The following is a 22,474-nucleotide window of genomic DNA, read 5'->3' on the forward strand; positions in this document are numbered from 1 at the left end:
CTAGGTTGTCTTTCTCCCATGTAGGACTATTTTCACACAACGGTGTTATCAGAAACAGAATCTACCCAAAATACGACCATTCTACAAAGAAAAATTCATATCCACCAACGTCTGTGTTATTGGTTGGAGACATATAAAATGCCCCATATATTTCTGTTATTCGTTTGAGACATTTCAAATGTCCTGAAATGTCTCAATTATTCGTTTGTGCATGGGTGTGGGGGGAGATCGGGTAGGATGCTAATCCAAGCATGCCCATCAAAACTAAGCCTGTCAATGGATATCCGAATATTCGACATCCGATCCGCATCCGTATTCGAATTTAAAAAAAAAACTGAAATTTTGGATACGGATTCCGATATTCCTTATCGAATATTTGCTTATCGGATACAGATAACTAATATTCGATCCGATAAATATCCGTATTCGATAAGTAATATAAAAAAATAATAAAAATTCAAATTTATTCATAATAATATATAAAATGTATGGTTGAGATTTATTATTTAGATCTAATGGTTAAAAATTTAAAGAAAAAATATAAAATTTTGTTAAAGTTTCGGATATCAGATATTATCCGATAGCCGTTAATATTATCGGATTCGGATATTGATTCGTAATATCCGTTAGGTAGTTATCGGATATCGGATAGCTTTTCGGATACGGATATGCCTATATCAAATCCGATAAGCTACCGTTTACAGGCCTAATCGAAACGTCGCGAAGCAGGTGGGTCTTGCTCACAACGGCCAGTGGGTCTATAATGAGCTCGGGTGGTCAGGCGGGTTCGGGCTGGCGGGTATTTTCCCCACCCCAAACCGGTCTAATAAGTTGTTCTTCGTCTTCTTCAGTTTCTCTCTCTAGAAGTAAAGGTGAAAATGAGCTCTACACAGGGATCACATTCCTTGGCTTTTAGGGTTATGAGATTATGCAGGCCATCTTTCCAAATCGAAAATCCTCTGCTTCTCGACCCAATTGATCTCCTCACCGGTGAAGATCTCTTCGATGACCCTATCGCCGCTTCAAATCTCCCTCGTCTTTTCCCTCCCCATCTCACCAAACCCAATGACTCAGATCTCTCTTATCGTCATCGATTTCAGCTCCACAATCCTTCTGATGCCATGGGTATATCTGGTCTTCTCGTCCTTCCTCAAGCTTTTGGGTCTCTCTCTCTCTCTCTCTCTCTCTCTCTCTCTCTATATATATATATATATATATATATATATATATATATATATATATATCCCTTCAATCTATGTAGTTTGAATTGTGATTTGTATGGTATTCAAAATGCAGAGCAATTTACTTAGGAGAGACATTTTGTAGTTACATCAGTATCAACAACAGTTCTAGTTTTGAAGTCAGAGAAATTATAATCAAGGTAATTTATTTTGATTTTCGAAGTAGGATTTTTTTGTTCTTGTTTTGTTTAAGAATTGCATACTTTATATACCCTATTGAATTGCTTACATCTAACACTAGAACACACAATTATGGTTCTTGATAGAAAACTGACAAGTAATTGGAATTTCGTGTATACTTTTGGATCACAATTACAAATGGAGAAAGGGTAGGTTCAGTAGTTAGAAGCAATCAATCTTATAAGTTTTTCGAACAAATAAATCATATGGACTTTTACTCTTTATATTCATCTAATCTACCCGCCTCTACCCCATCCGTGGTTTTTGTTGAAACCAAAAATGTGTGGACCTTTATATCGGTATCTATTTCTTGGAAGAATTTTCTCTTAAGTTTTTAACTGATCTGAATGATGTAAACCTTGTTACTCCATTAAGTCCCATATGAGGTATCGAGGAATAGGCGATTCTCTTTTTTGCATGGTACGCGGATCACTCTGGTACGTGGTATGGGTACCGGTACGCAACACACTGCCATGTGAGAATCGGGTACACTAGGGGTCTCTTCAGTACTTTTTGGACTATTTTCCTACATAATTTAAACTTTTAGGTACGCATACATAATATATACACCTAGACTCAAATATTCAATTTCCATTAAACTCAAAATCTTGACGAGTTGAATAAAAAATCTTCTAATTATCTTCCTTAGCAGTAGAGCACTAGAGCTTATAGGTTATTACAAAGAAATTGGGCTTAACTAAGATTGAGGAATCTGGTACGCCAAATTTGGGGTACTGATCGTGAACCCACCCAAAAAGGGTAAGGGGAATCGGGTATGTGGTATGCACGGGGGGTTGGAGTATATGGTAACGTTGGATGTAAATAGTATTCATTGAATGATGGAACAAGGTGCAAGACAATCGAAATTTGGTTCTTGTTTCGAATGATATAAGATAAGTTCAGCTCATTGGGATAATGCATTTAGATTACGATGAAATATAAGAAAATATCTTATTAGGATTTAAATTGTTACTTTCTAACAACTATGGTTTAACTGTTACCAGTGAATGACTGAACGCAGGCTGAAATTCAAACAGAAAAGCAGCGAATACTTCTTTTAGATACTTCAAAAGCACCAGTTGAGTCGATACGATCAGGAGGACGGTATGATTTCATTGTCGAACATGATGTGAAGGAACTCGGGGCTCATACGTATGTCTAAACTTTACTTTCTTCCGTCTTTACTTTTTTTTTTATCACAAGTCATATGAAACACCTACTTTTTTTAATTTAACCTGACATATTCAGGTTGGTATGTACCGCTTTGTATAATGACGGTGATGGTGAGCGTAAATACCTTCCTCAATTTTTCAAGTTCATTGTTGCTAATCCACTTTCAGTAAGAACGAAGGTATCATAGCCATCTTTTATTGCTCAGAATGTTTCTTCAAAATCATTCAATGATTTACTGCTACCTTGTGTGTTGTTTGAAGTATTACCTTAGACTCTTAATTTCAGTACCTTGAGGATTCTCAGCCTGACAATATTTTTTTTCTTATGCAGGTTCGCGTGGTCAAGGTACGTTCTTGCTGATTTTGATTGTGCACTGATAATCCATATCATATATATATATATATATATATATATATATATATATATATATATATATATATATATATTGGTTTCAGTAGATATTTTATGAAGTATTAACCCTGGAGTAGTTTGGTTTCAGTAGGGTTGCTACATTTTCTCAATCAGAGAAGAAGATACCGTAACATTTTCCTGGATGCCATGACTTATTTATTGTCAGTATTCATTAGTATTTAGTCAATGTCAACCGACGCCTCATATTTGCTGCAAAAATGTACCATGGGGCCAAAATGCTTACTTCTTTCGTCATTCAACCATTTCAGCCAAGATGGATGAACATTTCTCCTTTCTTCATCTTAATCAACCATAAGAAAATGATATAATTATTTCTCTTCAATGGGTATTTTACGTAGTAGGGTCCTTATCCTTTCTCAGGAGAATACGTTTTTGGAAGCTTGCATTGAAAACCACACAAAGTCAAATCTTTATATGGACCAAGTTGAATTCGAGCCTACTCAGAATTGGAGTGCGACAATGCTGAAAGCTAATGACCACCATTCAAGGGTAGACCAGACAAGGTGGTGTTACGTGTTTATATTGGCTCAAGTACAAATATATTCCACTTATATTTCCCGTGTTTTGTGCTAACCCATATTTATCGAGTCACATTAGTTAAATTTTTCGTTTATGTAGAATAACATAGTTAATTTTTCTTTACCCGTGATTTTTCATTAGCAACATATAGATCACATGACTTTCTCTTGAATCGCCATCTAATTGGTGACGAACCACTAGGCCTGTATTGTCTACCTCTAGCATCACAATTCAAGAATTATTAGAGTAAAATGTATTTCTTGCTTATCCTCTCTATCATGTGGACCAACAGAGATATATTTAAGGAACCTGTTCTCATAAAAGCCGGAGGAGGAATACACAATTATCTATATCAGTTAAAGCAATCTTCAGATGCTTCTGCACAAATTAAAGTTGAAGGTAGCAACACACTTGGTAAACTTCAGATAACATGGCGTACTAACTTGGGGGAGCCCGGCCGCCTACAAACACAGCACATTCTAGGCACGGTAAGTGCAAATTTACCTTCAATTAGGCTTTACTTGTGAAAGTGTTCATGTAACTGACTTGAGATTCTCACTTTTGATGTAGACATGCGCATTTTTTTTATTTCGATATCATTAACTTGATTGACATACTACAGTTGCCTTGTTTTTCTTGAAAATTTGGTTTAATGTATTGAAGGAGAAATAAGTTTATGAAGGGGCTGGACACTTTTTGTCGATCTAGAGTAGTGTGTAAGCTATAATGCAAGATTGCTTCCTAATTAAAAACAAAATTAAAAGGTAAAATTTTTGCCAAAGCGAGTTCCTACTCTAGTGAAATAATGTAGCTTTTATGTCAAGTATTATGCTCCCAACCTAAAATTATTTTTCATGGAACTTGTAGTTATTCCTCGTCTTCCAAATGTGCTAGAGGGGATGGCTTTAGGCAGAAGCTTCATAGTTGTCATTTTTCTAAGATGCATATCCCATATGCCTTATTAGATCTGAATACTAGATTGATGTGCCATTGATGCAGATAGGTTGGACACACAAATCAAAGTGATTCAAGGCACACGAATACGTCTTTTGATGTTCTCAAATTTTCTCCTTTTCTTTCTAAAATTCTTCCGCAGAACAGCGTCATATATTTTTTCTCTCCCTTTAAACTTCTTTGTTTTGTTAGTTTTCTCTTCAAACTTTTCAATCTAATTTATTGTGTGCCTTATCTTCTTCAACATCTATTCTTCTTCCCTATTTGTTTTGTTTGCATTATGACCGCGAAAGGGAACAGTCGAATGATATGATCAGTATAACCTAAGAAGGCAAGATCCTGCGTGGATAGATTACTAGTACCCCCTCTTTCATATCTGTTGAAAAGGGAAGCAGAAAACCAAGATTGCTTTATAATATACCAAACGTGAAAAATGAGCTAACAAGGAATTTTTTTACTAGAGACCTATACCTTCTCTTCGGTCAAAACTGCAGTCAGATGTGTGGGGTAGTATAAATGATCAAAAAAGTGGTAACTCATCTAAGACGAGAAAGTTAGCACAAGGATCCATTATGCTAGAGGTTATCATTTATTATTTCAATTATAGACTTTTGTGTTCGATATTGCTAACAAGTACAGGCTATATCTCACAACATAGTATGTAAGTTCCAGATGTGGAGTTACTAGTGTGATTATGCTAATGTCAAAACTACATCATGTCTTTCTTCATAATGTGTCACTATTGAAAATATCCTATTTTTGCAGCCAATTGCACGAAGAGATGTTGAATTGCTGATTGCAGAGGTTCCATCAGTCACAGTCCTCGAAAAACCTTTTCTGGTAAAGATCGTACACTTATTATTACTTGTGTAACTGGTCGGTTGAAGAGACTATAATGTAGACTGTAGTCTCATCTGACTCACGTCTTTGTATGCCTCTACAATGTAGTAGTTGGGATTGGTTGATCCAAGTATCCAACCAAGTAACTCGGGCATGTAATCTGGTTTGGGGTTAGCTTAAGCCAGTCCCATGTCGAGTCCCGAGATTAGTTGTTGCGCATGATAGATAGATGCTGAGCTCGGCCCGATGGGTATCAGGATTCAGGACTGGAATCGGTCCTTGTCCAATGACAAGCTGATCATTCCCCCAAAGACTATGGAAAATGATAATACTTGGGAAGATGAATTCTTATCACCGTGTTTTAGTGAACATGATAAATTCTTATTGGAACGAATCATTTGAAGGATGAACAAAAACAATTTGTGATCCTCATGGATATAAGAATACTTGGGAAATAATGTTGCCTTCTGAATCTCTAGATGGAACTCCTCTTACTTGCTTGCAATTGTTAGACTTGAAGCTAATTTCTATTTTTGCAGGTTCGATTAACTCTGACAAACCAAATGGACAGGAAAAAAGGCCCTTTCGAAGTTTGTTTACCACAACGTGAAACACAGGAGGAGAAAGCAGTTATGGTTAATGGTCTCCAGACACTGGTATAATATTTAGTTGAAGTTATCATTAATCTTGCTTACATAGTTTGAGAATGGTTATCTTGACTTTACAAATTCAATGTCTTCCTACAGGTTATACCGCAGTTGGAACCCTTAAGCTCCATTGATTTCAACCTGGTGAGATAAATAACTATCACTTTCATCTTCTATATTACCTGTTGGGACTACTCAAATATTACAGAAATTGTTCTCAAAAAAGATATTTTGGGTTTCTTGTTCTATTTTACTACTCTCAAATGGATTTCAACAATCACTGTGTCGTTTTTGATGCAGAGTCTAATAGCTACTAAAATTGGGGTTCAAAAGATCAGAGGAATAACATTGTTAGACATCGAACAGAAGAAAGTTTACGACCCCTTGCCGGATTTCGAGGTTAGATTTTTTTATCATTTTATTTGTCTCGCTTAGACTTGAACACTACGCCACATCATGTGTTACAAGTGGTAATGAAGGCATCAATAATAACAAATAGTTTACGCCTTTTAAGCAATGAGGCGTACGCCTCGCCTTGTGAGAGCAAACCGCCTTGAGGCGTAAAAACGTATTTTAAAATATTGACCATAACTGCTCGACTGCTCATTCTACAACTCAACTCGTCATTGTATTTTGTATTTCAGATATTCGTTGATTCAGATTGAGGCCATATCAGTTTGTCGGAATTGACCATTAGTGACTGATGATGTACTCAAATCAAGTCAGTATCTGATATCATCTTATTGGTCAGGCAGAACAAAACAGGTTCGCCTTGACCACTTTCTGACCTTCGTTCTCCATGAACGCCTTCACTGGATTTATGAATTTATAGGTATCCTACTGGGTATATGTATCATCTTGCTTCATAATCGTTGTATTACTCCATTAAGTTTCAAGAGTGAGTTTGATTGTATTAAGTCAATTGATTGAGTTAGCTTTAGTTGTGCTTAGAATTAGCAGCGATGTTGTATCAACGCAAGCTTGTTCCTTTTCGATTCAATTCAAATTTGTCTGATTGAATATGTGAATAAACAGAACCACATGTTGCCCCTTTCTCTCAGCAAAGGGCTCCATAGTTACTGAATCATGGACTCACTTTCGTATGACATGCATCCCCGATCACCTCTGGTATAGTAGGCATCCCCAATCACCTCTGACTTCGGGTATATTAAGACTTGAGTATATGGGAAACGAATTTCCACATGCTTCATATGGCTTTGAAAAATTAGGGTAGGAGTAAAATAAGTTTGAGCCCAAGTCATAACACAAAAATGTTAAAGGCTGATTTTCTTGAATTTTTAGTTCTCCGACTAAGGAGTGAACCCAAATGAGCGGCTGTTGTTGCATAGGCAGAGCTTTATACTTTGCTCTTCTGTAATTGAACGAGCTATCCTGTGCTGCTTCTTAGAGCACGAGCAATAAAGTTTCGTACGATATGGGCGACGAGGACCAATCTGCATCATAATAGGCTTTCAGATAAGGTAGTATCTGGTGAGAGATGGTTGTAAGAGCAAGTTGTGTCTTGCAACTTGAAAGAAGTAATCAATAGTGCACTGTTTTGTCCTCTCACCAGCACCAATTATGGCGTCACCGTCATTCTCGCGTGCCACCACCACTCTCTCTCTCTCTAGGTTCCGACAAAGGGGTAGACCCCTCTTTGAAACCCTCGTCTGGCTTTCCAGGCGAAGAATGGTCTGGAAAATGGAAGGGTTCTGACAAAGGGCTCTCCCTGTGCTGGTACCTAGAGAGAGATAAAGGCAAGGAGAAGGATGGAGAGAGAAAGGCATGGAGAAAGAGAGAAAGGAAAGAAAGAGAACATAAAGAAGTCATCGGCACCGAGTTGGAGGGTGTTTGATTTTTGCTATTATTAAGTGATTTTCACTTAATAAGTGCAGGCCGGCAATTTTAGGCCGTTTTTTTTTTTTCACTTAATAAGTGAATATCACTTGTAAGTGGGGTCAAAGTAAGTGCAAAAAAATAAGCTTCAACTTGGAGCTTATTTTTTCGCACTTACTTTCTAAGTGCTAAAAAAGACATTTCTATCCCCTACCGAATATAATAATTACTAATGTAATTATAACTAAAAAGAAAATCTTAAACAATTGATAAGTAAAAAAATTCTTTTTATGACTTTATCAATGTCCCTTTTCCTTCTTCACTCATCCTTCACCTAAGCTTTTCTCTTAAATTCTTTTCACATCTCTTCCTTCATTAATCGCGGAACCATCCAAACTCCATGATGCAAAGTAAGTTCTTTCTTCTTCATAATTTTTAATTACTTGAGGTTAATATTTTCAACATAAAGCATTCATAAATCGTAATTCTCTTGTATCCAAACTCGCGAGCATAATGAACTAATATGAAATGCTAATATGTAAATACTTTAAGGTCAAAATAGACAATTTCTCATTTTTATGACATTTAGAATTAATATAAAAACAAAAATCAAGCACTTAGAAGTGATAGAAAACAAACGCCATATCACTTACTAAGTGCTAAAAAATCAAACACACCCTTGGTCAACTAGATTGTCACTCGTTACAAACAAGTGGGACACTCGTACAGGTTACTATCAAGGCAGGGTGGGTTTCAGAGATAGTAAGACACTCATACAGATTTCCTAACATCTCCTTAGAACAAAAAGTAGGTTAACTAGATTCTCACTCGTTGCAACTGTCAGCACTGGGGATGAGTGTACATGACCTTCAGTCCTTCACATTAACTGAATTAGTTAGTTACAAAGACAGTTATTTCAGTTATAAAGTTGTTAACTTCCTTCTTCAAGACTTTTATTTGTATATATATATACACACACTCTTCTCCTCTGTTTCATACTTCTCTCTCATTGTTTCTCTCTGAAAATTGTAAGATCCTCTCTCTTCTTCTCTATTGTCTTCTTCAATGGCTACCCACTACTCTAATACTAATTTCCTGGTTGTTTTCTTGATCTCTTCTCTCCTAATCACATTCTCCATGGCTGAAACACCACAATCTCAAGAACAACTTCAATGCATTGTTGAAGTTTTAATCAACAATGGGGGTTTCAATTATTGGGCTAAACTTCTCTCTGAAACTTACCCATCATCATTCCCACTCTCTTCTGCAACTCTTTTCATCCCAACTGATGATAACAATCCTCTCTTCAATATCTCATATTCCAAACTTGATCCATCAATCATGGCTTACCATAGCATCCCACAACTACTCACTTTCTCTCTCCTTGAAACCTTCCAAGTTGGTTCAAGAATCCCAACACTATTACCTAACAATACAATTCTTGTCACAAACAACTCAATCTTGAATTTTACGATCGACGATATTGGTATTACTCATCCTGATTTATACAAGAATGAAGCAATTGTAGTTCATGGAATTGGGTCTCTTCTCAATTACTCTGTTTATGGTGGTGAGATTAATATTCTTGATTCTAATGATGGTCAAGATAATGAAGTTCCTACTGGTTATCAGTTACCTCCTGTCGAATCCCCTAACGTAGGAGGAATTCATCATAAGAACCCTAAATTGGGTCTTCATCGTTCCAATGGACAAAATGTGAACCCTTATAACAGATCTGTTGTTTTCCTTCTCAATTGTATTCTTGACGTTCTTTTAATTAAATGGTTAAGAGAGAATGTGGATTTTGAGAATCACGTAGGGCTTCACTATTGTTTCACTGTTCTCATGTTCACGAAGTTGCTTTACGTTATGTTCTACTAGTAGATGAAGATGAGCTATTAATGTGCTTTGGTCACAACTATGGTTCTGTTGATTTTGTCTAGTGGATTTCGAGGAAGAGATCGGTTTGTTCTTATTTTGGTGCAGTGTGAAATTAGATCTTGTGGATTAAAATCTTGTTCTTTTTTTTGTTGTTGATTGTAAAAAGAGGAGGTTTATAAATGGGCTTTTGCTCTGATACAATGTAGTAATTGGTTTGGGTCCTGTAATTCACTCATCAATTAAATGTCTCAATAAATGGCTTTCTTTTGTTTGATTTTTTCCTTGTAATCTTGTCCTTTGAGAGAGAGAGAGAGAGAGAGAGAGAGAGAGAGAGAGAGAGAGAGAGAGAGAGAGAGAGAGAGAGAGTTTTTGCATAGGAAGTAAATTTCTTGAAAATACGTATTATCCGTCTCAAATTTTGGCGAATAAATACCGAAAAAATTCATTCCACAAGAACATATTGTCATGAAAAAACATGAGAAATGATATTGTGGATAATGCTTTGGGGTACAGTCACAGATGACAAAATGAACTTGAACTACCATGAATTCCTTCAAAGTAGTCCTTATTGGTTGATTTTCATTTTCGGTTTGTGAGTAGGATTACTACAACATAAGAAGAGAAAAGAAGTTTGTAGGATGAATAGAATTGGAAGCACACTGACCAATAATTAAAACATATTGGGATAAGCTGCTATTATTCCTTCCGTAATTCGGTTCCGTTGCTTTTATTCATGTTTAGTTCGTCTTTTTTGATTGTTTTCATTTTGGTCAGTCGTACCTAAATCAACAGCCCAGATTTTAGTCTCCCACCTAACCAAGCAGAAATTGAACTCTCTGTGAGTTTTTCTTGCTTCCAGAGCTAGGTTTTCTTCTTTCTTCCGTTACATCTCTACAACAAATCAAGTACTAGATATGGACAGAATTAACCACGTAGAGCACAAATCGAGCAGCCGAAGGTTTCAAGCCCCACCGAAGCTGTCGAAGGTTACCCAAATCGAGTTCTAGATAGAGAGGTGAGCGCAACACCTTATTTCAAATCCAACACATTACTCATCTTTAGAGTTTCATATACAATCTTACTAAGAAAATAACTTATCTCGTCGAATTTTTTTATTTTTTGAGTTTTTCAGGAACTTTCTTCATTACATGCCAAAAACACCATCGGTGTCTTGTGTTGGGATTACGCCTGCAATGGCATTTTGCATAGCTCTATCTTGGTTTGTAATAATGGCAGATGGAGCTATTTCCTCCATACAAGCAAGTCATAACCAAGTGAATGTATTTGTGTCTTTGTTAGACAACAAACTACAACGCAGAAGAATAAAATGTCTATGATGGTTTACTCCGACAAACGGAGCAAAAGGAGACCATACTTATTTGTTAAGTATCTCGTATCAAATGTCACAACATCTCTGAATTCTTTATAGGCCTCTCTACTCCTCTGGTTTGCCCAAAACACATTACGTACACAACAATAGTCGTCTAAATCCATTCTAAAAATGAAACCATTATTTCTTCTTTGGTGAGCCACAAAATACTCCTGAATCGCCGTACTATCTCCTTCCCCAAGACGTAGCACCCTTGCCTTTTGGGTGTAATTTCTACGATCTCTTTCATTAAATGAGACATTTTTATGTCCATCCGCTGCTACAACTTGTTGCCTATTACTTCGACTTCCTGCCATATCGTAGATCTCTAGTTGTCTAGTCACAAACGGATTGATCTTCCTATTACATTTATATTGACAGACTTTTCCATGACTAAGGTTATGATTATGGTCTTGACACACAATAGTAGTCTCCTGTTTCCTGTTACTATGTAATTTAGCAACTCTAGTTTTGCATCCATTCTTACCATTAGGTTGGGGACCAACTAAATTGGTTTCTTTCGGTTTAAATGTTCCATGTTTACCACATGCTACCGTAACACACTGAAGAATTCCATGAACATTTTGCATCGATGTCTTTTCAACTGGGTATCTTGTTTGTTTGGCATAACGAAGACAATAATCATACAAGTCGTCAACATTATCGAACTCCATCCCAACTGTAGGAAGTTCGACTTTCGATGATTCCTTCAATACATATTCTTTTTCCAAACTCATTCTCAAATACCAATGATAAATGACAACTTCCAAACAATAGAAAACAACCCAACATATTAAAAGAACTCATGCCGATAGAAACCAATATATAGAAAAAAAATCTTGATGACCATCAAAACAGTAGAGTAATATACAAAAATTGTTGATTAAACACCATTAAAAGCTTAATAAGTACCAGCAAAACCTTTGTTGTTTGCCAATAAATAACAAACAAAACATCTAGCTTAATAAGCACCAATATAGCATTTACCTTAATAAGTTGCAGTAACAAACCAAATTGTTGATTAAACACCATTAAAAGATCAATAAGTAACAAAAAGATTGTTGATTTACCAGTAGAGTAACAAACAAAAATTGGTGAAGTTACCTCTGGGCTGCTCTCTAGAACTTAATTTGGGTAGTCAATCGGTGAGGATGAAGCCAAAGGTTGCGCAATTTAGGTAGTCTGTCGTGATTGAACCCTTATGTTGCACGATGGATCCTCTTGTGGCCGCTTGGTTCCCTGGAAGTGAAGGCCAAGGAGTGGTTGATGTTCTATTTGGTGATTATGGGTTCACAGGCAAGTTAGCAAGGACTTGGTTAAAATCTGCCGATCAACTACCAATGAACGTCGGGGACTCACATTATGACCCTCTCTTCCCGTTTGGGTCAGGCTCGAGACTAAGTCGAGAAAGACAAACTAGACAAAGAGATCTTATTCTTTCTGAAGATCCCTCTTTATCAAACCTTTCCACAATTAGTTTAGTACCTCTGTATAAAAAAATGTCTAAATAATGATCTTGATTCTGGTATAAACCCAGAAACAAACAAACTAATAGTTGAGATATATTTATGTTTTTTTTTTAATTGTTCAGCGTGTACCTCGAACCCTTGACCTCTAGGTGGAAGATTATACCTCTTACCACTCCAACCAAGGGTTATTGGCAAGATATATTTATGTTAATATGACCCTAATGTTCATTTGTTTTATCAAGAGAGAGAAAGAGAGATTACTCTACTCGAGAATAAAAATCGTTGATTTCGTTTAGGTCCGGAGTAGGCTTTGAGTTTTTCATTAATCTGCTAGTTTACAAACTTGCGGTTTCAACACCTACGTTGCCTTCTCTATCCAAAATAGAAACATAGATTCAAGGGCGGAGGCATTAAGAGACTACCCCTCGCTGCAGCCATGGGTAGTTCTGTTAATTTTCAAATCGGAAGGGTTACTTTAATAAAAGCAGCCAGGGGTCTTTTTTTTACTTTGAACAAGGAAGAACCGAAGAAACTCGGTATAATACTCACTTAAAGCAGTTTCAAATATAAACCCAAGTCAAAACTCTCATCACGGGTTACAAATCAAGAACAAACTCAGCAAAAAATCAAATATAATTTAAACCTTTGAAAATATGTTTGGAAAATGTGTAACCCAAAATAGTTTTCATAAAGAGAAAAACAACTTGAATTCATGTATATGAACAATTCACAGAAGAGACTGAATTTAGACAGGATCTCCCCTATAAATTGAACACATCAAACTTGAAAAATTTGTCAACATTCATACATGTTTTCATAAACTCCAACCTATCAATAACATCAAATTCAAAGTGATAGCTTGCATACTATTTACATGTGTACAATCACAAACAAGTGAAAGAACGATCCTAACTATTCTAGATGATACATATATAATTTTAACGTCGTGATAAAATCGTAAGTTGAAAATATAATAGAAATTATATTCTTACATAATGTGAGCCATCGAAGTAAACTGTGTCACTCCGAGTCACTAATACCTGCAATTGAACAAAACAAAATAGGAATGAGATAACCCGAAGGCCAGCTCAATAGGATACCTAGACAACCTACCCACACCACACACATCAACAATTTGATATATCAATAGTTATAAGTGTTACATATATACAGAGATATCAATATGCACACCAAATAAGGCAATATAACAAGATAATTTTTCTAGCTTACCAAGATTATGGCTGAATACGCCCTCAGTCGGGTTCACGTACTATTCGGCTAGGAAGAGTCGGTCGACCTTTGTTAGTATGTAGGCAGGCGACACCTTATCGAACGTTTGACTAATGCAGTGTAAACATGTATCCACGTAATACCCCGATAAGAGCTTCCGTAACTCTCCCGTCGCATCATCGCCCATCGGGCTAGCTTGTGATCTCAATACGCATCGAATAGTAAATCTCACCCAAACAGTGATACGCTTAGCATATGGCATGACTTACGCAGACGACTATAAGAGCATCGTAGAGTAGCAGGGCCATCACAACACACAGAACTCAAACCACACAAGTCCAGTGGCTTAGCATAATAAGTAGACAAGCATGACATTGGGTCGATCCCCTAATCACTCCAAGGGTCGGAATACTCCAACTCCCATCCTCGCCGGACCCCATTGAGTTGAAGATGATGAGAAGCCTAAACTCCCAATTCAGGATGATGAATCATGGTTGACCGATTTGTTAAATGAGTGTATTGACCCGCCTGACTTAGGCGAAGATCTAGAATTTTTAGAGGACCCCGATTACATCGTGATAAAAGAGATTACAAATGGTTTATCTAAACCGACTTCTAGGGAGTGTGAGTTTGATATCAGTGTTTCTCCATTGAAGGAACCCGAAGTACCTGTTTTAGAGACCCCTAATTTGATTCTGGTTATCTCTGATAGTTCTCTACATTACTTTTCATTTTGTTCCTTAAAACCATGTGTAGATTTTGAAGCGGTTTCTCTCCCTGTCTATCATCCATATAAAGACCTCTTCTATCCGGTTTGTACTCTCTGGTGCATTGCCAAACTTAACGACCTTATTGTCGTTTAAGTTTGGGGATTGCCCTACTTCTTTCATAGTCTCGCCTGCACTATCATTAAAATACACAAATGTGAGACGATCGTTCACTAAATATTTTGTGTTTTGGGTGGACCCACAGATGTTTCGATTATTGGTTTACAGTTAGTCACACATCCGTAATCCAGTAGGTATAATTCTTTCTATTTTTTCGAGATAAGCGGACTCGAACCGCTGACATCCGCCACAGGGTAAACCACCGCCTCTCAGGCCTCCCCGACTGAATCTACCATAGAGGCCAACGATAGACATTAACTCCCCCCCCCCCGAACACAGCTTACAATTTTCATCGTACTGTGCTCTCCAAAGAGCAACTCTTCTCAAAATCTCAAAAGGTGTTGAGTTGGAATCCCATTCTAAGGATTCTTGCGGTTCCGGAGAATCCAGCTACAGGAGAACCAGGAACGGAGAGTTTTCCCGCCTTTTTCGCCCGACTCTTTGGTCTTAAGAATGATGGTTTTAAGAATGAGTGATTGCCCTTCTCCCGCTTAGGCCGTTGAATCGGGTAATATCTTTCTCTACACCCTATTATTAATTTTGCATAAACTTCAGCACATTGAGGACAATGTTCGGTTTAAGTTTGAGGATAAGGGATTGAATTTTTTGCTAAGGCCTTATTTCAAAAATTCAAAAGGGTTCAAAAATTTTCAAAATTTAAAATTTTTTCGGATTGAAAAAGGTAAGCTTAGTTGTTTTTGCTTGTTAATAGTTATAGAGGCTAGTTGGTCGAGCTATCCGTTTGCTAAAGGTTTTTCCATGAATTACGAGTTTTGAAGTTGTCTGTGCACTAGCCTTGTGAGTGTTAGATAGGTGAAGAGTAGATATTTCTGAGAGAACTAGATTGACCATTAGTGGAGACTTAACCCATGTGAGATATTTCGTTTTGAGTGACCTCTTTTATGCTAATTTCGAGTAGAATGAAGAGTTACTCAACCTCGCAATAATGAAGAAGTACTCATTTGATCTATTGAGTTCAAAAATTACAACCACTAGAAATGTCCTCAGGAATGAAAACCTTTCTTTTGTAGTATGAGAAACTTGAAAGCAGTATCAACTAGAGGAAAATAGAAACTCATCCATTAGTTAGAACCCTGAGAATAAGGCATAAGAAAAATAAAGAGAAAGTTACCCAAGGAAAAAGTAGTATCAAGAAAGTACTTTGTGTATTCCGAGTATTACTACCGAAGTTGTATTAAAAAAAAATTGAAAAAAAAAAGAAAAGAAAAGAAAAAGAAAGAAAAAAAAGTGTTTTTTTTAAGTATTTATCCTTTGAAATAGTTCTTGAAGATTTGAAGACGTCTAGTTCTTAGGAGTTCTAGTTCATCCTTAGTGTTTATTGGCCTTTAGGAAACACTGTTAGAATGAAGATCAGGTGAGAAGAATTGGTTAGCTTCCCCATTCTGTATTAGTGGTTGTTTTTTTTTCTATGAGATCAGCCGTTTACGAAAAATTTAGTCCGTCTTTGGTAATGTGTTGAGTTTTCCTTCATACTCATACGTTGTGCTTAGCTCTAGCTGTTCCTGCTTTAGTGAAGCTATTAAAGATGGATAAGTAAAAGGAAAGGAATTTGTTGTTCTAACTCTCTTTCGACTTTATAGTGATAATATGAAAAACAGAGGGTTACTGGTTAGGAAAGGTATAATTCCTCCACTTGCTGCTTCGTCTCAATCAGGAACAGCTAGAGCTAAGGTTTGTCTTAATTTGATTGATTTCAATATTTATTTCCATCATCTCTCTCCTGATCAACGGTGAAAACTCTCTTTGGTTAAATGGTTATTTCACAACCGTTGATCGCGATAGAGGGTGTTCACCATCGGATTAGATGAAAGATTAGATGGGGGTATTTTCGTCACGAATCACGCGTGTGTTGTACACCCAACCATTTACCGGGAAAATGACGGAAATAAGCCAATTAGGGGTTAACGTCGGAACATTTTTCATTTTGGAGGTGAAGTCCTAATATCACTAAATAATTGGGGGTCAATGTCAAATTAACCCTTTTTTCTAGGTGTTATACCTTTCTCACCGATGAAACTCTAAGCAAACCGTCATATCTGTTTGCCAACCCTCTAACCACCCTTCCTTTCACCTTTACACCTGAAGAGAGTCACCGATTTGAAGCACAAAGACACTGAGTGAAAGCTTCGGTTTACAGAGAGAAGAAAAAAAGAACAAGAGAGACAAAGGAGCATAAAGCTTTGGTTAAGAGAGAAAGGAACAACAGTGTTTGAGAGAGAGGGAGAGAATGGAATAAGTATAATGGAAAAATATTTTCTTTCTCTTGAAAATATAACAAATTCTATGATGAACATGGAAAGTTTTGACAAGACTTTTGGGCGAAAAACAGGACGGATATGTATTTGAGAATATATTTTTTTTGAAGTGGGGCTATTTTGGACAGTTTACACAAAGGACTAAAATTATTAAGGGTTAATTCCATTTTGGCCCCCTAAAAAGGACCAACTCACCAAAATGGCCCCCAAAAGATGACTAGATTCCAAACTAGCCCCCTAAATTACTTTTCTGTCTAATTACCGTCAGACATTAAATTTTTTTCTTATCTATTACCAATTTTACCATTCTGACATTATTCCCCATATTTATAGTCTCCAAATCATTAATCACCATGGTATATCCTTCATTAATAAGTTCTTATTTTCTTTCAACAAATAATTTGTTTTCTCCCTAATTATTTCTATCCCATCCTCCATTATCTTAACATCTTCTTATTTCCCCCCTTCATTACCATCATCATCATCTTTAACATCTTTATTTATCTTCTTCATTGTCGTCATTATCACCACCACCACCACCACCACCACCACCACCATCATCATCATCATCATCATTCTTTAATATTTAGTGTGTTCTAAGTCGATTAATATTTGATATTGTATGGATATATTTTCATCTTTATTATTAATTATGATTGCTATGACTTTTTTTTATTCTCCATACTTTCTTTCTCTAGATTAGGTATTTTCGAAACACCCATTTACTGATGATGGTTGATATTAATGGAGTAGTTGATTTTGAAAAGAGTTTAGTAGCTTGATTCCCTTGTTCAAGTTAAAGAAAAGGTGATGGATCTGGTCCAAATAGATATGACCTTGGTAAAACTTGGGAACTTGTTAGGGACGATGATTTATTAACTCCAATACAATGCATTTTGAATCAGGAAATTCTTCATCACACAAAATATAAATGAATGTATCCTGATAATGTACCAAAATAACATATCATTACTTTTTATTTAACATCTGATCAATCTTCAACCTGCAAGAGTGGTGATTCATGAGAGAATAAAATTAAAAAAAGTGATATCGAAAAAAATCTAAAAAGAAAATGTTGAATGTGATGATAATAGAGATGAAGATACGAATATAGAGATGTTGATAGAGAGAGAAGAAGAACTAACTAAAAGTTTTAAAAAAGTTATTGTTAAGTGAAAGGTGAAATATAATAATGAAATTTAATGTTCTTAGGACCATAAATATTGGACAAATCAATGTCAGCAAGGTAGAATTGGTAATGAAAAAAATAGAAACTAATATTGGACGGTAAAGTAGACGGAAAAGTGATTTAGGGGACTATATTGGAAGTTGGTCATCTATGGGGGGCTATTTTGGCGAGTTGGTCATCTTTAGGGGGCCAAAATAGTATTAACCCAATTATTAAATACCTATTATATGAGTGGGCCTTTGATTTGTAAAAAAGAGACTTCTTTACCATTAGAGAGACTTCTTGACCAGGCTTACTCGTTGACTTTGATTTGTGAAAAAGAGGGAGTGGAAGGGGGTGCCTATAGAAACTTGACTCCTCTCCATTTTTTCTCTCTAACTTTACCATTCAGCTAAATGTCCCCCTACGAACCATTTCTCGGCACCAGCTGCTACATTGAAACCCTAACTCTCTTCAATAAATAAACCACTCCCTCCTTTCATTTTCTTATAATATTCTTTACCTTCTCTATACCTAAATCTGAAACGTTTTTCTTCTCCCACCTGAACCTCAAATGTCTTACATAAAATTTCTCCAAATTTTCAAGAAGATCATCAACATAAGAGATCAGGTAGTCATGAACTAGCTTTTCTTTTATTTTTTTGAAGTGAAGTATCATAATAATTTTGAGTTTTACTTCAACAAGTTCTTTTCTTTTTTGATATATTAATAATGTTTCTTCTAATTAATGGTCTCTCTTCTAATAGGATTAGCATGGAGCTGTTCCTGTGTGTTGCTCATCACTAAGTATGATATTCTTTAATTTACTGTTATATGAGGTTTTTAATTTATACTTAGTGATGAGCATCACTAAGTATGATATTCTTTAATTTATATGAGGTTTTTAATTTACTGTTGTTGTGTTTTTTTATAGGAATAATAAATCATGATGACTTGCCCTCTCAAATTAAGACACAGGTAAGTGACAATGTTATATTGGTACAATGCTAAACCACCTAGGGCTATAACTAGTTTCTTTACAATACTTATCAAAAACGAAAGAAAATGGCAGTCAATTTATAACTAAAATAGATGAGAGCAGTTCGTTTCCTTTCTTTATCTTAGATGACATGATTTGTAAAGAGGGAAATTTTAAAAGGCCCCCGTTTTTGTTAAAAGGCCTCCCCGCTAAAAACACCCCTCATTGTAACCCATTTGGTTATAGGGCCCCCTCTACAAAAGAGCACCTCCTTCATCAATATTTGACCTAACGGCAAAGTTAACGCCGTTAGGTCAAACTTAACCCAAGACCAGAATAGACCTAAAACCAAATGACCTTCTCCTTCCATTTAATTTCAATTTCATCACACAACAACTATCTCCCGCCCTCTCTCTCTCGTCCTCTCTCCCTCTCTCGTCCTCTCTCTCTCTCTCGTCCTCTCTCTCTCTCTCGTCCTCTCTCTCAGCCCATTCCTACAACTTCTCTCACGGTTAGTATATCTCTCTCTCCTTGTATTTATCTCTCTCTCCTTGTATCTCTCTTTCTATCCCTGATGATGTCTCAGCTATGGAATAAAAAAAAAAACCCCTATGTTTTAGTTTGTTTGATTTTTGAAATTAATGGCTTAATAACTTCAATTGATTGATTTGCAACAAAAGCTAACAACTTTCAGACCTAATTTGTAGTTCATTGCGTCTGGTTGTGGGAGAAAAGAGAGAGAGAGAGATAGAAAACCCCCAAATTTTAGAGGGAAACCATTAAATCTAACCTTTACATGATTTTATTTAGTTATTTTTGATTTGATGATGTGTGTTGTTATCATATTCATGATGTGTGTGATTTTTGTTCAATTTAGGGTTTCAATTATTTAGGGTTTCAATTTAGGGTTTTAATTATGATATTATTTACTGTGCATATTTTCGGTCGCACCAGACCGTTTTTTTGACATCATACGGCTCGTGGCCACCGTAAATATGCACAGTAGCTACTGTGCATATTTACGGTTGGCACGAACCGTTTTTTTGCCATTTCACGGCTCGTGCCCACCGTAATTTCGCCAGTAGGTCAAATCTTGGTGACTTTATTTATGCTTTCTAATGCCATTTTTTCCAAGTTGTTTGACTTTATTTATATATCCTATTTTACCTTTAGTCATGTCTGAACGTGTCGCACAAACTGTAAGTGCGAGAAAGAGGAAGGAGGATGCTAGGAAGCAGATTGTCAACGGTTCGACGAGTGAAGCAGGTGCGGATCCTTTTCCAGGAGGGCCGACGGACCGAAGCGTTCTCAAGAACTATGAGAACCATATTGCATACCAGATTTGGAATGGCAAGGTACGTGTATGTTTTTCTATTTTTCGCACTTATCAATGTTTAATATAATGATATATTGTTAACTTTCAATAAACGTAACTTTTATGTTTGTTTACGTAGGATCGTTCTGTTTTGAAACTACATAATCACGCAAGTGGTGTGCTAGTGGGGGCCCTTGAAAGTAAAAGTATACGAGATTCAAAGAAGGAACATGTTTGGGACCTAGGACTCGAGTGTAAAGTAGTTCGTGAGAAGGTGCAAGCATCAGGACTTCTGCAAATCGCTAAGTATTCTTACCAGAAACTTGACCGGGTTCTTGTCACGGCTTTCACGGAGAGGTGGCATGAAGATACTAACACCTTTCACATGCCATTTGGAGAAATGACGATCACACTAGAGGATGTGCATCGTATTACAGGACTTCAGATTACAGGTCACTCGGTTCATCTTGATAATGATCATGTAAATGAATGCGCACTTCTGGTGAAAGGTTTAGGGGTGACACCTGAGGCTGCGGAAGCAGAATTGAAGGTGACTAAGTGCAAGAGTGTCCGAATGTTGTGGTTGAGGGAAATCTGTTCGAGTAGCTTAGACAAAGATGACGCACGGAAGAAAGACTTTTGCGTCAGAGGGTACCTTCTCCATCTTATGGGCTCGACTCTTTTCTGTGACAAGAGTGGTTCGAAGGTGCCTGTTTGCTACCTTACATATTTGATGGACTTGACGAAGGTCCCTAAATATTCGTGGGGCACGGCTGTGCTTTCTTACCTTTATAGGCAGCTCGGTCATGCTTCCACTAAAGGTGGACAAATGGCGGGTTATCTGCCCCTCCTCCAGGTATTTCTCACATTATTATAAGTTGATTAATTTAAGAGTCTATCTTCTTGGTAGTAATAATTTTTTTCTTGTTTAGGCATGGATTGACGAGCACTTTAAGCTTGGTCTGACGGATTTGAAAAAGGATTTCGACATTAGCTCGAATTTGCCTCTGATGGGTAGATGGACGGAGCATGATGCACATGGAAATCTAGATGATAGACTGTCTCAATTATGTGTAAGTAAATGCATGTGTTTAAGTATTTTCATCCTAAAGTCTTGTTTCAGTCCAACAGGAGACATTAAAATATATGAATTCAGATTCATAAGTTGCATAAATGTTTTCTCGGTTCTTATTCCCTTTCACACACAAAACAAAGAAAAACAAGCACAAACAAAAGTACACACAATTCAAACAAACACGTAGTCATTAAGATTCAGCATCTTCTTTATACATTATTAACTTATTTCAACTTCTTACTCCTGATCAGTTTTAGTTGATTTCTATCTCCTTAATATCATCAATTTTGCTGCTTTCAGTTCTTGGTATGGTTATAGATGCATCTCATATCAAGATTATTTTGGTGGTTACGTAATACTTTGATTGTTTGTTTTGAAGCACAATATGGCTCGAACAAAAGAAAACAAGAAAAGCAAATCGGTTGATACATCTACTGGTATCGAACGTAAGGTATCAATTAGATCTAGTTTGAACGAGTTGTGCAGTTGTTTAGATGATTTCAGGAAAAATATAAACGAGAACATCATCCGGATGTTGAAGGAGACACCATTCGGAAACTTGTTTGATGCAATATTCGAGAAGAGGATTACAACTAGTAAGAAGGATAACACAGCCGATTCAGTGAACAAAGTACTCAAAACCTTCAATCTTAGTAGTTGTGAATTCCGTATTGGAAGCAAAAGTATAACGTTTACAACTAATGATTTGGCATTATTGTTTGGGGTGCCAAACGTTAGGAGTATTAAATTTCCAAAAGGAAACTTACAAAATAGTGAATTCATCCAAAAATATTTCAATGGATCGGGGAAGATAAAAAAGACGGATGTCAGTACTTGTTTGAAAGAACTATCAACAAAGATACAGGAAGAATACGATGAAGGACTTGATGAGGATTTTGTTAAGTTGTTGCTTCTCTACATGCTAGGGACACTTTTTTATGCTAATGGTCCGGGAACTATACCACAGCATGCAATTAGTGTTGTTATTGATTTAAAAAAAAAT

General features: G+C 36.5%; 2 protein-coding genes across 2 annotated transcripts; one reads left to right on the top strand and one right to left on the bottom strand.

The window, feature by feature from the left end:
* The first annotated feature begins 838 nt into the window (after positions 1-838).
* On the top strand, positions 839-7,018 carry LOC147556539 (trafficking protein particle complex subunit-like protein). Its single transcript, XM_086664539.1, has 12 exons — positions 839-1,162; positions 1,297-1,381; positions 2,443-2,573; positions 2,670-2,772; positions 2,925-2,939; positions 3,387-3,529; positions 3,838-4,033; positions 5,265-5,339; positions 5,879-5,995; positions 6,086-6,130; positions 6,287-6,385; positions 6,631-7,018. The coding sequence occupies exons 1-12, from the start codon at positions 879-881 to the stop codon at positions 6,649-6,651; spliced, it is 1,314 nt and encodes a 437-aa protein (XP_086520665.1). The 5' UTR covers positions 839-878; the 3' UTR covers positions 6,652-7,018.
* Positions 7,019-11,044: 4,026 nt separating this feature from the next.
* On the bottom strand, positions 11,045-11,809 carry LOC147556540 (protein FAR-RED IMPAIRED RESPONSE 1-like). The gene has a single exon (XM_086658654.1). The coding sequence runs from the start codon at positions 11,807-11,809 to the stop codon at positions 11,045-11,047; it is 765 nt and encodes a 254-aa protein (XP_086514780.1).
* Positions 11,810-22,474: the final 10,665 nt, after the last annotated feature.

Source organism: Eschscholzia californica, unplaced genomic scaffold (assembly GCF_041429995.1).
Source record: "Eschscholzia californica isolate CP2 unplaced genomic scaffold, dmEscCali1.0.p SCAF_2, whole genome shotgun sequence".
Taxonomy (NCBI): domain Eukaryota; kingdom Viridiplantae; phylum Streptophyta; class Magnoliopsida; order Ranunculales; family Papaveraceae; genus Eschscholzia; species Eschscholzia californica.